General features: G+C 39.5%; 1 protein-coding gene across 7 annotated transcripts in view; it reads left to right on the top strand.

Moving 5' to 3' along the window:
• ppp1r12a (protein phosphatase 1, regulatory subunit 12A) overlaps positions 1–16131 on the top strand; it is a 53082-nt gene extending 36951 nt beyond the window's left edge. The window contains exons 10-27 of one of the 7 annotated variants that reach the window (XM_079454486.1): positions 226–447; positions 584–675; positions 987–1103; positions 2163–2306; positions 2480–2605; positions 2693–2839; positions 3857–3947; positions 4464–4643; positions 4831–4996; positions 5452–5573; positions 5851–5913; positions 8438–8454; positions 8559–8676; positions 8760–8864; positions 9048–9095; positions 9996–10032; positions 10881–10931; positions 14410–16130. In XM_079454486.1, the coding sequence (XP_079310612.1) occupies positions 226–447; positions 584–675; positions 987–1103; positions 2163–2306; positions 2480–2605; positions 2693–2839; positions 3857–3947; positions 4464–4643; positions 4831–4996; positions 5452–5573; positions 5851–5913; positions 8438–8454; positions 8559–8676; positions 8760–8864; positions 9048–9095; positions 9996–10032; positions 10881–10912 (1827 nt within the window). In that variant the 3' untranslated portion in view covers positions 10913–10931; positions 14410–16130. Of the gene's footprint in view, positions 1–225; positions 448–583; positions 676–986; positions 1104–2162; positions 2307–2479; positions 2606–2692; positions 2840–3856; positions 3948–4463; positions 4644–4830; positions 4997–5451; positions 5574–5850; positions 5914–8437; positions 8455–8558; positions 8677–8759; positions 8865–9047; positions 9096–9995; positions 10033–10880; positions 10932–11759; positions 12036–14409 lie in introns of those variants that run through there. The other 6 variants (XM_079454485.1, XM_079454488.1, XM_079454491.1 and 3 more) reach the window with 6 other exon arrangements.
• Positions 16132–16438: the final 307 nt, after the last annotated feature.

Raw genomic sequence — 16438 nt, 5'->3', positions numbered from 1 at the left:
TTGCAGAAATTAATCTAACAAGTCTTACCGTACCGCCACCATGTACACCTGGGATGTAAACATTCCTGTCTTAAACTTTTATGTATTTGCTTAATTATACAAAATGTGGTCCTTCCCGATTCCCAAATCGAACATTTTCAGAGTTGTTCAGACCTTATAGGTAAGTCTGAGCCTTTAGATACTCTAAGAACTCTCACCTTAGCCCATCTTTCTTTTCTCGCCCAGGTGAGCTCACCTGCAGGGAAGGTGTCTCCTAAAGAGGATGAGAGAAAGGATGAGTCTCCTTCGTCGTGGCGACAGGGACTGCGGAAAACCGGAAGTTATGGAGCGCTGGCGGAAATCAGCACAACTAAAGAAGCACAGAAAGAGAAGGACACCGCTGGTGTTATGCGGTCTGCCTCTTCTCCTCGCCTCTCATCCTCACTCGACAACAAGGATAAGGAAAAGGTCCGATGGAATTTTGTCGTAGTATAGCACAGATTTTAGAGAATGTCTTGAGTTCGCAACATTCAGGATTTGTGCTATAATGTCACAGAAAAGTGACTCAAGTGATGCACTTTCTGCTTTATTTTATTGACGACAGGAGAAGGAAAAGACACGACTGGCATATGTTGCACCCAACATCCCACCAAAAAGACACGTCAGTACATCAGATATCGATGAGAAGGAGAACAGGTAAGGAAAAGAACTTGCTTATTTTAGCATCTCCTGCTGCTCCATTGTGTGTTGTGTGTCGCGGTGTGAGAAGCACAAGCTCAACTGTAGCATGTGTTGTGGCATTCGCAGCTGCTGCACACTTAAGAGCGCAATTTGTAAATAAATCAATGACAAATATTTCAAATCGTTTAGAGCAAAAGGTTGGCAGTCCAGGTTTTGCTAGCTTCTCGCATTCTATCTACGATCAGAAGAGCCAGTTTGTTAGCGTAAGGTTGATCAACATTCGAACTTTGGAAACGGAGGTACAATAAGTAGCCTGTGGTTCTCAGGGATTCGGCTGCTACTCTGGTACGTAGCGGCTCCTACAACAGGAGACGCTGGGAAGAAGACCTGAGGAACAGCGACGGAACCTCCTCGCTAAACAGAATCTCCAGCTATCAGCGCAGGTTAGCGTTTATCTCAGCAACATTGGTTTTATTCACCAGAAACCAATAGTTTGCAATATATTCTTTTATCTTTTATTCTTTGAAGAGATGGTGATAGCTCTTGTTGCCATCTTCTCTAACCATTTTCGCCTTGGTATTACTGAATGATAGCTTTTATAGGCTAGCTGAAAAAGCCAGCGCATGGTGGGTTAGGTATGTTTTGTTGCTGGTTTGTGCTGGTTTAAGATGGTCAGACCAGCTCAGGACCACCACATGAACAGTTAAGGACCAGCACACGACCATGACCATCTTAAACCAGCATCAAAACATACATAACCCATCATATGCTAGGTTTTTTTTAACATGGAGGGCTGCACAATATAGTACAATATAGTGAGACGTGTGTTGGTTATTTAATGTTACATATAAAGCATTCACTCTTTGCATATCGTGATATTTAGCAATAGCTTTAACCATTTATCATGCATCACATTTCTCTTCAGTGATGTTCAGCCCTAGTATTGGCTCACGTTCAAGCGTCTGTTGCTCAAATGGTTATTTTAACTATCATAACCCTCATAACCATCTAAACTGCAGCAGGATAGATACATTAACCAAGGAATTAACAAACAACAAGCTTTAATAGTATAGCATTATTGTCGACTTACCATGCACTCGCTTGTCTAATAAACAAAAGCTTCCGCCAAGCCATGCAAATGACTTCGAGCGCTTATCCATCATTGTGAAACAATGAATTTGCATGACTGCACTTATGCCACTTGGTTTTAAATGGCTATTTAAATGAGCATGCTGCAGCGCTACATGCTTGGTGTTTTCAAACGATCCTTAAGGTTTATCAATAGCAGACTAGTTTGTCCAGTTTCGCATTCCAGTCATATTGCTGAAACTATTTCAGTTGACGCATTCTTAAAATACTGCATAACCAAGCCCCCTCACAAGTGAGTCAGTGCTTTCAACGTACGTTTGATGTTTTGTCTACATGTCTTCATGTTTTTATGTGTGTGTTTTGTCTGCTCCCTGCTAACTCGCCTCTCTCACCCCGCCATGCCCACACGGCAGTACGTCACACACGCTAGCGTTAGGCCGCACGTCTAGCTCTCGCGACCTGCCCGCCAAATCTTCCTCTGCCTCCAGCCTGGAACCTAACAACTCTAAAGCCTGGCAGCAGCCTTCCTCCTACCAGTCTTACAGCGTTCACCGCAGGTACCTGTCCGACCACCGCTTGCCCAAACACACACAGGTGTCTTTGTGTTCCACATGTAGCTTTCTGCCAGTCTGCTGATGTGTGTGCTCATTGGGCCTCTGGGGAGACAGTTATTCTTTTTTCTGTATCTCTGATGCATCTCGTCCCCTTACTGTTATCTGTGTTATCGTAGCGGCTCGTTCGGAAGAAGGCACGAGGATGCTTTAAGTTCCACTTCTTCCTCCGCTTCTATCCCCGCGACGACGACCTCCACCTCCTCTGTTACCTCACCCACAGGACACCGTAGCCTGCTGTCCAGGTAAAAGACACAGTCGCACATTTACACACTCGCAGCTTAACAATCACTTCGAACAGATCTTGTTAGTGAAATGTGAACGTGTGACAGGTATTGGGCGGAAGAAAGTGCAGACAAGGAGAAAGAAAAGGAGAAAGAGTCGGCCACCGTTATTCCAACAATCAACACTGCAGCCACCACCACTACCACATCCACTACTGGAACTATACTGGGCTCTGATGGACGCGAGAGACGCAGGTTCATGCGCACACCCATCTACACACTGCTGAAAAATCATCAGGAATATCACAATCATTTTATCCAGCTATTAATATGATACAACAGTGTGGTAAACAACGACAGCATCTGTTTTAAACAATTATTTTTCAACAATCATTTTTTTATTTGATCAGAATTTAGTTTATTTTAGTGCTGTCAGATCGATTTATTGAAATCGCTTTTCAATTAAATAGATTTTCCCCCACCACGAAGGAGACATACAAAAATAATATATTATGTCCTTTCATTATCAGCTTTCATCCCGGTTTTTACCAATGCACAATATTTTTCCTGTTTGGCGGCCATACTGCACATTAGTATTATATACATTCAAATGCCACTAAGATGTAAATCACGCATTTGCATGGTACAGTAAGTTTCCATAATCTGTTAAAATCGCTATACTTTTAAAACGTCTTTGGTACAAACCACATAGCTGCGTTTTAAACATTATGTTTGCATTCTCCTTGATTCACAGCAGTTTTTTTATTTAACAGAATAGAAATATCTTGTCCATTTGCTTGTAGATATCTGCTTATAAAGGGTACACCTGCAATGGGTAGATCTCCATTAGTCAAACGCCTCCTTATAAGGCGTTTCTCTCAAAGCCAGCGAGTTGACACGGCTATGGAGGACTTAACCTTTTATCCCTTTCAATCAAAAAGGTTTTGGTCTTTGTAAATAGCAGTGGCTTCATGCATTGCAAAAACAACCTAAATGCCTCTTCACAACATTTCTTTATTCTTTATTTTATAGTTTATTATAAACAAGTTTTTATAATAGAAAATGACGGAGCACATAATTCAACCTGAATCCTATAAGATCTTTCAAAACCACATCAGGTTCATATTTTAGTAAACATGTTTATACGAAGTATAATTTCTTAAATATAATTTCAGACAGAATGATAATATGAGAACACAATCCCATTGCTTCAGCTGCTGGTTTCATTGTATATAATGGAAACTGTTTTGTTTATTCGTTGTGTATCTATAGATCATACCTCACCCCTGTTCGTGATGAAGAGTCAGAGTCTCAGAGGAGAGCCAGATCCAGACAGGCTCGACAATCCAGGAGGTCTACACAGGCAAGTCTTGACGCTCATCTGAACACCTTTACAGAATATAAGTCTAATGACAGAAAGAACTGTGCAGTGGTATTTTCCCGGCACATGATTTGCTGGGAGCTTTAGGTTTCCTTTAGGCACACACCCGTATTTTATCGCTGGTACAGTTTGAAGTTCAGGATATGCTAGCCGAAATTTATCACAGTCCGAGCCCTGCAGTTTGGTAGGGATTTATGGGAGAAGTAACCATTTACAATAGAGAGGAAATTGAGTGCTTCCTCTCCAAAAGTGAAGCCATGTTTCCTTGTTGGTTGCGGCGCAGATCACCCAAAATTGCGGGTGTGCCATACATTTGTTAAATACCATTTGTTAAATTGATTTCTTTATCGCCATAGTAAAAATGTGCTCAAATGTATCAATAATATAAGAAATGTTTTATAGTTATAGTTTATAGTAATATAGTTTATTTTAGATTTTTAAAACATTCTTGAAATACAGTAAGATCTGGTTTGACCTTTTACTTCTGTCTTTTTTTAGGGCGTGACCTTGACTGATCTCCAGGAGGCAGAGAAGACCATCGGACGCACTCGCCCCTTGCGGCCTCGAGAAGATGAGAAAGAAGAGAAGGAGAAACAGGACAAGGAGAAACAAGAGGAGAAGAAAGAGTGGGAGACCAAGGAGGATGACTACAGGTCACGCTACCGCAGCCTTGAGGAGGTGAGGAAGACCTCTTTCTTTTACACAAGTCACAGGTCAAATGAGATCCAAATCTAGACAAAATGGCATCAATGTTTTGAGTTTTCTACGTTTTTACTACTTGCTAATGCACTAGGAGCTCTATTTTGAAAACTTTTTGAAGTCTCAAATGACCATTTGTGACCAAAAACTTTGTGGTTCTTTCCAGAAGTACCGGAGCTCCTCAGCATTGACCACCACGGCCTCCTCCACCACCCTTCCTTCTTCCTCTAGCAGCACCTCTTCCCTCTATAGCACCTCCTCTCTGAACCGCCCCAACAGCCTGCTGGGCCTCTCCTCGTCCTACAGCCGCTCCACACGCGAAACCGAGCGAGGTATCACACGCAATACCTTCCATAGTATTACAACGGAATGCTGACTGTCGCCGAATGATGTGAAACAGGAAGGGAAATGATTTATCTGGGTTCGTGGCAGTGCATGGTTTGACATGGCAGACAGGAACTTCCTTTTTTTGGCTGCATGCTGACTAGGCCAAGCATCAGGCCGCGTTCACACATTGGCTGGGCTTATTCTTAATATTATTGGCTCGGGATATGTTTTTCGAAGCACACGAAATATCTTTGATTTAATTTTTTATTTTACATGGCCACTGCAACTTTCTTTAACTTGGTTGAGCACGACACTTACAGTGCCAAAATCAAAAGTTCTGTTCCTCAGAAAAGGCTGATAAATGTGAAGCCTCATTATGAATAAAAGCGTCTGCCAAATGCACAAATGCTCTCTAAGAAAAACAAGGCTTGTGTCCGAAATGTGTCTGTTTTATGTGTAGACTCTGATGCAAGAGAAAAGGATGAGGAGAAGGATGGTGAAGACAAGCCACGCTCCATACGCGACCGCAGACGACCACGAGAGAAACGACGCTCGACTGGGGTGTCCTTCTGGACCCAGGATGTAAGAGAGATACATTAAAAAACTTGTATCTTTGTACACTGGACCAATGATGTCCATACTCAAAAGCCACACGTTAAACTAATGCGTTATTATGTGGCACGTCATCGTCCCAGTAGTGCCACATTGGAATGTGGGCGTCGTCCAAAATAGGATCACTATTTGAGCATGCATTTAGTTGAATGAGATGAAAACAAGATTGCCATAGACTTTTGTTATAGTTAAAATGGAGTCATAGTGAGTGAAATTCACATTGTGTGTGTTATTTTGTTTGTTACAGAGTGATGAAAATGAGCCAGATCATCCTTCGGATTCAGAAGGGAGCACTAAAGGAGAGCCACAGGTGAATGTCACTCCACCCACAGTTCACCGGCAAACACAATGGAATTGAATAATAGAACCTTTCTTTATTATTTACATAGATGCATATTTCCACTGAACGAACAGCTCGCTAAGCCATCATTACATTCTTTAAATGTTGGCAGACAAATGTTGTTTTCTGGAACCTGCCCCATAGTATAGTCAAAGAACATTGCAAGTTGAACAAACAATTCGCTCACATCGCTGTTCGACTGGTGACTGCTGACCCCCACTTCCTGGAATTGTCCCAGTAGCTTTAGTCATTTTTAAAAATGAACGTCAACATTAGTCACAACCTCCTTACTGTCAGGAAAATATAGATTTATTATACATACACGGATTGGTTGTTGGTTACAAAATCTCACATGTTTAGTTCTAAAGACTAGATCAGCGTTTAACCGCATAATGTATGCTTGAAATGTCAGTTGCACTCCGTATTATTGTGAGTCACATCGAGGATAAGATAAATATCCAGCATATCCTGTGCCAGCAAACCCTGGAACCAGATCAGACACATTGGGCGGATAACTGGAAATGACTGATACAAAGTTACAGAACGAAAATTGTCAGAGAGATCAAGCAGGATCAGGAAAACAAAAGAGCAAAATGGAGCTCTGTTGAGGGTTGGGTCAGTGGAAGATGAACAGGAAGCTGCCATTTAATCTCTATGTGGAGAGAAAGAAAACCAGCCACCACTTTGTTTGAATAACAGTCAGATCTCAACACTTCTAACTGCATCACATTTTAAATATAGCTCCGATATGAATCCAGTAGAGCTGAGCATCACTTCCTGGATGTTTAGTATTTATTAAGTATGAAAGACAGTATGATGGAGGCTTTAAGCTTTTCATTACGCAGCTGTTTTTTTGTTTGTTAGTTAAAGCACATGGTTCCTCTCGGTGAACTGCTCTGCATTCAAAACGAAGTTCTGACACAAAGCTGAGTGCTACTGGATGCTTCCAGCTACAGGAAGTGGGCTGCACTGTCAGATGGGTCATTGCTTGAGAGCTCACAGCTCGGGCCCTGAGCTTAAGCATTTATCTCTGTAGCTTCATACTGGCTCCCTGCCCAAAGTTTCTAGCCTTGTGCAGTCAGCGAGAACAGTTGAGCCGATATTTAGTTCGGTTTTGTATACTAGCGTATTGCATACTGCATTTTTGCATTTTTCAAGTATACAAACCCAAAGTTAACCCAAAAATGAATATTAAACAATTCGTTCTCGATTGGTTTTTATTATCAAACACTTCTTGCCATGAACATAGCCAAAGATAAAAAATGGTATCTTTTGGCTCCCTATTACCAACTCTTGAAATATAAAATTGCAGGTTACTTAAGTCAAATTGACATTTCAATTATTATATTATATTTATTATCTATTATATTTCAAATATTAAGACCTCCACAAAGAATCTGTTTATAGTTTAATTTCATTTACTTCAATTAATATGCAGTTAAAATTAATATAAATTAAATATAAAATAAATTGTTATTTTATAAGCCAAACACAGACCGGATGAAAGTTCAGAATTGCAGCTTTAACGTTAATCTGGCTACGCATTTGGTTTATTTGCCTTTTAATTTAGTTTTGTACCAAAATAAAATCGCAAAATAAAGTACTACAAATTAAAATAAAACAGTCCCATCAAATAACGGGTCAAAAAATTATAACATATAGATATATAAAATTTAAATGTGAGTTCATGAACTCTGAGGATAAATGTGGTATAAAATACCTTTTGATATCGCTTCTTTCGTTTGCCCCTTTATCAAAGTCAGGTGCATTGCATTGCTGGATACGGTATCTGACCCAGTCTTCTGATTTAAGTCTGGACATTTTTAGTAGGTCATACGGATATTCCATACATACCAAAAATGCACACGGTATGCATACTGTGTATAACTCTCCGTCACAAATAGTTGATGGTATGCCATTCCAAACTTTCCCTGCGTGTGCGCTGACATGGCTCCTACTCTTAACTCAGACTCCATCCCAATAGAAACAAGAACAGACACAGAGGTCTTGGCTGCAATTCAGGAATTCCGTGAGAAAAGCCTCTGCGGGTATAAGAGATCTCACGAGCTCTCGGAAAGAAAGCCCGAACCCTGCGTACTTTGAACTCAGCGTCACATTTATCAAAAAGGTGGTGTTAAAAGGAAGTCAAAGTTTACTTGGCTTTTTTGAAACATGACTCTAATAGGGAGCAAAAAAAATTGGATTACGCCCAGATGTCTTCAAACACGTCCTTTACTGTAGGGCGGTAAATGATAGATCGCTGACCCACACGGACTCTCATTAAATGGCAGAATTAAGCAGGCCGTCAGAGTTGGGAACGAGAGCGTCACAATCCATCCCAGACTAATTGAAAATCTGCACGCTAGATGCTCCGGCAGTCTAGACGGCTGGGATAGTAAATGCATTATGAGCATGTGATTGATTAACAGCAGGTAAAGATGTATAATAACCTCTCTCTCTCTCTCTCTCTCTCTTTCTTTTTTCACTTCCACAGAGCGACAGACTATCCAGGCATGTACCACTCAACTCATCTTTGAATAATGTTACTCAATGTTATTACATATTGACTTCAGGAAGCGTATCATTAAAATTACCACCTTCGTGTTCTTTCTCAGGAATGAACTACTTTCTACAAGCGCTGACCGCCTCGAAAATTTTGGTAGCCGCAGTATAGGGGAGTTCCGTCGATCGTACTCGCGCCACGACAGAGACGACACAACTGATTATAAGAAGGTACAAACGGCACACCGTTTCGTTGCATCACAATAAATAAAAAAAGCTATTCTCTTTTAACTTCCAACATTTTTTGCATGCAGCTTTACGAGCAGATCTTAGGTGAAAACGAGAAACTGAAAGCTCAGTTACGTGACACAGAACTTGAGTTGGCAGACCTCAAACTGCAGTTGGAGAAGGCCACACTGGTGAGTCCGTTTCTCCCGTATTCGGTTTTGTTCTTAGTCTTAGTTTCTCGAAAGATGTGTTTTAAAACTTCTCTCATTTGGCGGCATCTTCGACTTCAGATTTCCATTCTTGAGCACAGAAAAATAGATTCCATGCATATTCAATATTCAGACATGGAAAAAAAAGGTGATTTTGCATTACAGAGGCAGGAACGCTTTGCTGACCGGTCACAGCTGGAGTTGGAGAAAAGGGTAAGAATAGTTCAATCACGCATATTTAATGTCTACTAAAACATGAAAGGTTTTTTTTAACCATCTCTTAGTGATGGTTTACCCAAAAATAAAAATTGTGTGATTTAATTTAACATACTCACCCTCTTGTCATTACAAACCTCTATGACTTACTTTGTTCCGCAGAACACAAAAGAAGATATTTTGAAGAAAGTTGTTAACTGGACCCCATTCACTTGCATTGGTTTTGTGTCCATACAATAGAAGTGAATAGGGGCCAGTGCTGCTCGCCTACCAACATTCTTAAAAATATCTTCTTCTGTGTTCTGCGGAAACAAAGAAAGACATAATGGTTTGAAATGACAAGAAGGTGAGTTAATTATGACAGAATATTTCTTTTTGGGGGAACTATCACTTTACGTGTCATGATAGAGTTTATATCATTTATATAACATGTATTAGATTATGGAGTATTAGATTCTTAAAGGCTCCTTACTGCAGTGATTCTCAAACTGGGGGGGCCCAAGATGGATGCTGGGGCCACAGTTTTTGTGGCATTTGATGAAATATAGAAATGGATCATACATTTAATGCAATGAAACGAATTGATGTTCCAGCATTGTATAGCTATTATTGTATAATATGTTTTTGATTTAATTCAAATGATTATAATTTAATATAATTTAAGATTACAATTCTTTATTTGGGGGCCGCAAAGCAGTGCATCCTACGAGGAAAATGTTTGACCACTGCCTCAATGAATATTATTCAGCAGTACATCTCTGTTACAATTTTGGAGATGTTTAGGGCTCGAAATCACGGATCACTTGATCCTAAATGTGATTTACCTGATCCAAATGCTTATTCCCGGCCTCGGGTTTTGTAACGGTTTGTAACTTCCAAACTGGTTTATGTCTGAAGGTTGCAGGCAGGTCTAGAGCCCACCTGGGTGCTTTGGGTAACGTCTAACCTGAGTTTAAAGTGTTTACAGCTCTGCTATTGGCTGAATCGCATGCCTGTCACTGCGTATGGGGAATGGAACCAAACCCCATCCATCAGCCAATCACAAAAGCCTTTTTTCACTCTGTGTGTTTGAGTCACTGCTGCAACACACGGTCACCTTTCAGTTCTTGTAAAAATAAACTTCTGTTCATGTGTGTGAAATGTAGAGTTTGCTGTGGTTTCTCATTTAAAATAGATTTTTGCATGTGTATGAGCCATCTGTCAATTTGATATGAGTTTCCTTTAACTGCTTATTTTTAGACTTTTCTTAATTTCTTAACATGTTATATGATCCTTTTTCTGTCGTACTTGGAGTTTCGCACCATTTGTATCTAATATCTAAATGATTCATATTTTGCTTTTGTTACTCCGCAATAGTTTTCACACATAATTTATTTTAACTCTTTCACATGACCTAGTCAATACCCCATAGAGGTTTTTACTAGACTATTATATATATATATATATATATATATATATATATATATATATATATATATATATATATATATACTATATACAGTATATCAGCTGCGACAAAACACAAAGCGTCATCTCCACAAAACCTACACATTTATAAAACTGATAATATGCTGGTTTCCTAATGTATATATCAGACTAGGTCTCTGGCTTTTATTTTGCCTCACCAAGCAGTTTGTGTTTCTCACGTACTTCACTCAGTTTTGACATACATTCACTTGATCTTGTGTGTGTACCTTTCTGTAAAGTGAAAGTGTGTCAAAGAGCTTTCGTGTGTTTTAGGAGCATGTGTGCTAACTTATGTCAACACGTGTGTGTCTGCAGGAAAGAAGGGCTCTAGAAAGGAAGATCTCTGAAATGGAGGAGGAATTAAAGGTATTTTTTCTTATCAAAATGTGCTACTGTGTGTTTAACCACAAAAATCGATATGTTGAGAACATCTGTCCTGGCATTCAGACTTTGGCATGTTTAATACGAATCTCAAATGTCTCTCAATATTAGACAAGAGATTGTTGTTCTTTGAACTGCACTGTGAATAAATAGACAATAATAACCACTAGGAGAGCGAGATACTCATTTTTACACTTGGATTTTGAGTCAAGACCCAAGATAGTGTGATGAAAACAGTTTCTTTAGAAAATTAAAACAGGATTTATCTAGCAAGTTCCCTTTAGTTCACGTGACATACTTGCAAAACAGTGACTGCTAGTCAGTGCATACGTCACAGTTCTACAAAGTTAATTTTATAGGACAAAAATCTGTACAAATTTCTAAGCAAGAGACGATGGCATCAGCACTTTATCCTAGAAATGGAAGCCTGTGATATTCTGCATGCTTTATAGATTGCTCTGTATATTCCAATACATGAATATGATGCATTTGGCAGCTTTTTCTGTTCTTGCACATTTGCAGTGGTTACAAAGATGCTACTAAAAGAAATGATGCCACTGAGATTTTTGTATCTTTGATGTTCGTTCTTCTTTATTTCGCATTACGGATTTCCCTCCAATACACTGTACCACACACTGTTTTCCATACATCTTTATTTTGCGTTTTTAATCGTATGTGATGCCATATTCTTCCTCTTCCTGTCTGCATCGTACTTCTCATACACATTCTTCCATTCTTTTGCTTTTGTCTGATGTGTCTCGTTTCTTCTCCTCTATCGTTGTTCTTGTCTGTGTGTTATTTCTTCTCTTGTAGAACCTTCCTCAGGTAAAGCAGGTGCAGTCTCTGCGCCAGTATAATGAGCGTTTGCAGGCAGAGAACAGGGCGCTGGCCCGCGTACTCTCCAAACTCACGCAGGGCTGCAGCCACCTGCCCGCCGCAGACCTGTAGACCCGCCCCACCTCCCCTTTACACCCCTCCTCATGCTCCATTCAGCTTCGCCCACACCCATAAAGGCAGGTGCAAGCCTCTGTCTGAGCTGATGCGTTCCTCCTCCCTCAACCCTGTTTGCTTTCTTTGAAGGGGAGGTTCTTTTCATACAGTGCAATTATTGCTAAGAAATCTGCGGCAAAATGTGTGTGTGTAACAATTTCTAGTTTTTAAGATTTAACAAATGACAGTCGACTTTATTTGGATTTGGATTATTATTTGGATTATTAATTGGAATTTTAACAAATTCTCTTAAATTAAAATGTTTAAAATACCAACAGTGAGCCTGAAGTTTTCCCATTTTACAAATTTGTTTTAAAATATTTGTTGGCTAAAACCTTAAAATTGTTAAATAAATCAAATATTGCTTATTCTACGTTTTAGAAATGACATTTTACAAACTTTTCTTATTGCAGTGGTTGTTTCTATTAAATACAGCTGCTATGCATTGTATAGTATACTGTCGAACAGTATCGTATTCCATAATTGTTAGTATTATATTCTAAGCCTGTAATATTGATTTTTTTTTTAGTAATAAATTGTACTGTGGCTGATTTTGATTGAATTTACGGACCCCTGGACACTTATGTTGTGAAAGTGTGAAGTGCAAAGTTCAAATCCGTTTGGAAGATCCTAGGATCATGCATGTAGAGTTTGACTTTTTGTGAATACATTGTTTTGCCTTCTCCCTCCATTCCCAGTTTAAATGAGTGAATTCTGGAGCTGAAATGTCATGTATGCTCTGCCTGAGGCTAGTCTGGACTGCATGGCTTCTGAAAATTCATGCATTTAATCTGAAGAGTAAAAGTGAAAAGTACGTTTTAGTTTTTTTATCTTTTGTTCAGCTCTGTCACTTTCTTGGGATTGATTTAAAAAAAAAACAGCAGTGACTACAGATGCTGTAAATGTATTCGTCAATAGCAAGTTCAGGCATTTCTTTTTAAAGTTTTTCTTTATATTCCTCAAATTATGCCCGCAACACATAATCTTTTATTTTCTTTCCATTAAAATAAATGAAGATGGATACTGTCAAGCTCCACAAAGCTGAAGAAAAAGGACAGTGAAAATGTTTTTGTGGAAAAGCTTTTTGGAGCTCAATAGAGCTCACATTCGCTTTAATTGTGGAGAAAAAGTAGCAAGAATGTGTTGCTTCCTGGATTATACAGAAAGTCAGATATTTTCGGACATGAGGTAGAATACATGATGGCAAAATTGGCGTTTTTTTAACCAAACTATTCCTTTATAAATATTAGTATTAGTAGTTTCTTACATCTGATGTACTTAGCTGCAATCTGATTTTTATTGTAAATGCGTTTACAAACCATGGTGTCAATTTATTGCCAGAAAGCTCAGTTTTCCCCAACGTCCCCCTTAGGGATCAGTAAAGTACAGGTATCCTGTCTGTGTGACAGTTATGTTAATGAGCACCGTGGGTCAGTTTCCTTCACCAGATCCCAACGGCTGTGCTCCAGTGTTTAGGTTACAGTGTTCAAGTGAAGCAGGTTGGGTAACAAGAACCACTCCAGGGCGCTCTTGTGTTCTTTTATTTATTCCGGAAAGAGACTCGATGTGCGGAGGGAGTGCATGGCTACGGTTTTCAATGGAAATGCATTGTGCTGTACCTCTTGTGCTGTGTGGCTATTTGGTCCCTTTTCCACCAAAACGGTGCTGGTTCCTGAACTGTATTATATGATAAAATATTAGAACTGTATTTATATCATATCATATTATGATGATGAGGATGATGATGACATAACTAACTGAATTAGTATATTTGTATCAAGTAAATGTACCATAACGTCACTGTGGGACTGAAACATTGTATGTGTTTTTATTTCATAAATCATAACTATTGGTCACCCTGGTTTTTGAATATTTAACCAATAACAGGAATAAAAAGAGCTTGTCAGCTTTGTTTATCGAAAAAAGGTGAGTTTTTTTCGCAATTTCCTGCAAAGTGGCAGTTCCGGATATACAAGTTTTCAGTCCGACAGCAACCATAAGTGAAGAAACACAATAGAACAACCATTATAATATTATTAAGGTGTTTCTTGCTTTTTTATAAACAAGACCATAATATGAAGGAGCTCCAATTCTGTACAACATTCTTTCAGGTCAACAGTCCTATAACGCCGTTTGTCCAGTTAAATAAAGAGGACCATAACTTATCATAATCGTAAATGATATTGTTAATAAAAAGGACTTCGGCGACAATTTTGAGTCCAAAATAAGAACTATGACATCATCAAATCCTTTTTTTGAGACCAGTAGCTTTTAGGGACCGCCGCGGAGTAGAACGCTTGTTTTTCTGTTCAGTCATCAGCACCCGGTGGAAAAGGGTCTGGTGTTGGACAGGAAGTGCTGATCAAAGGAAGGAGGTGGCACTTTCCAAACATCAATGTGCAGGTTATTACCTCTGGCGCTTTGTTTCGTCCACGTCATCTAAACCGTCTATTTCTCTTGTGTTCTCTTTCAGATGCTACCAGACTTGAAAGCCGACAACCAGAGACTAAAGGATGAAAACGGAGCGCTGATTCGAGTTATTAGCAAGCTTTCAAAATAGAACAAGACCCTCCCTCCCATTCAACGACAGTGTCGGTATTGCACATCTAGATAGAAATACCAGACAACAGCGACCAGAAGGCTCCGTCTCCCTTACCGTTTCTCAGTCTCTCGCTTCCCCTCGCTTCTCCTCTCCACCGTTCAGTCCGCTCACCTCACGACGCCCGTGTCTGCGGCCCACACAGAACCACTGAGTTTACAGAGCTGAGGATAAAGCTCTAGACGACTGGCATTGAAAACTACGGGCGGGGAAAGCCTCAAAAAAGAAACTATTTAACCAATAAGCCTTAGTTGTACATACGTCACTCGGCTTCTTTTGGCTGTCACAGAACACCTGATTTTATTTGTGCCACACTTTTTTTTGTGATCTTTTTTTGTTGTTGTTGCTCTGCTCTATTCTTTCTTTCTGTATAGATGTGTTATGCAATGCGCAGCGCTCTGCAGCTATTTCCTCTTCCTGTCCTCAATCCGCGCAGGCGTTCGAAGTTCCGCCTCCGAGTCGAAGGCACTGTTTGTCAACAGAAGACTTCCCAGCATTCCGCAATGTTGGCACACGCCCCCCGTTTACCCTCCTGCCGCGCACGCACACCTACACACCCTGCACATTTTTTTTCTCTCAAGAGAGATGACAAACCCCTGGCTTACCGTACAGGTGGACCTTGTGGAGTCGAAGCTTTCACTTATGTGCAATATGCATTTATTTCGTATAAAAATGCTTTAATAATGAGTCCATCACTAGTAAATGTTCACTTCCTTACCACTTCCATCGCTCACTTCGATTTCCTTCCTCCTCCCTTCCTTTTTCTCTCATTTCTTTAAGTTTGTAGTGTAGTCGTTGGTTTATATCTTGTACTCCACACGTTTTAGCAGGTACTTGAGTGAAGTTGTATATACCTGTATGTATTGTTTGAGACCAGCACATGGCATGCGTTTATGGTTCCCTATCTGTTACTATTGAAATATACCAACTCCAGAGGACAAAAAGTGTGTTTTAACTAGTTTCTTCTTCTTTTATAGTCTCGAGTCATTGAATAACAGCTGGGTCGCCCTCTTGAAAGGGAAGGCTCGCACGTGTTCAGTGCATTCTTTATTTCGCAGTTTTTAAAGTGTTCACGGTAATTGTGAGATGATAATATAACTGCTTCACTACATTTCACACGTTTTATTCAGTATCTTTTGGAAGAGTGCTGTTCATTTCTCTCTTTGTTTTTTCCTTTTTCCGTGTTTTTTTTTTAAGCTGTAGTATTAGCCAAGGTGTTGTCGCTAAAAAGAAACTTCTAGATATCGCTAACCCAGTCCTTTTTACAATGTCTACATGCACTGTCAATACCATGTCAGGAGTCTTGCTGTCTGGTTTAGCAAAGGTTTCGCCACCACGTCAGATGAAGTCCATGCATCGAAAATATGTTTTATGCATTTCAGTGGCCTTTTACTTAAAAATACTGTAGTGGAAAAAAATGTCACTGTAGTTGGACTGTCAGCTGTCTCCTCTTTGGTTTAGGATTTTAATTTTTTTCCTTTTTAAATTTCCCATCATCTTGTAAAATAGATGTGTGGCTTCATCCGTGCAAGCTGTGCTGTGACTACCAACCACTGAGAGTTAATTAAAATAAACTTGTACATTGTAAAAATCTCTGTGGCTTTGTCATCTTGCGTCTGTTTCTTGTTGTGTCTTGATTGTTCTTTTTCATTTTGTTTAAACATTTGACAGATTTTGATGCGAGAGGTTTGTTCCTGGTAGTGTTCATGCAGTAAACTTGCGTTCCGACACTTTGTCAATGAAATGAGGTTTTGAAGTCCAGATCCGAGTTTAAATTATGAAGAATTATATTGAAAAACATCTCAAATACCAGAAGTTGTAATATTTATCATCTTTACGTGATTTTGGGAAATATGGTTTAGGTTTATATTATTTAGAAAATTGGTGTGCTTTGTGTTGTTGA

This window comes from Barbatula barbatula (genome assembly GCF_947034865.1).
Source record: "Barbatula barbatula genome assembly, chromosome: 4".
Taxonomy (NCBI): domain Eukaryota; kingdom Metazoa; phylum Chordata; class Actinopteri; order Cypriniformes; family Nemacheilidae; genus Barbatula; species Barbatula barbatula.
Note: the sequence above shows the minus strand (reverse complement) of the source record. Positions and strands in the feature narration are given on the sequence as shown.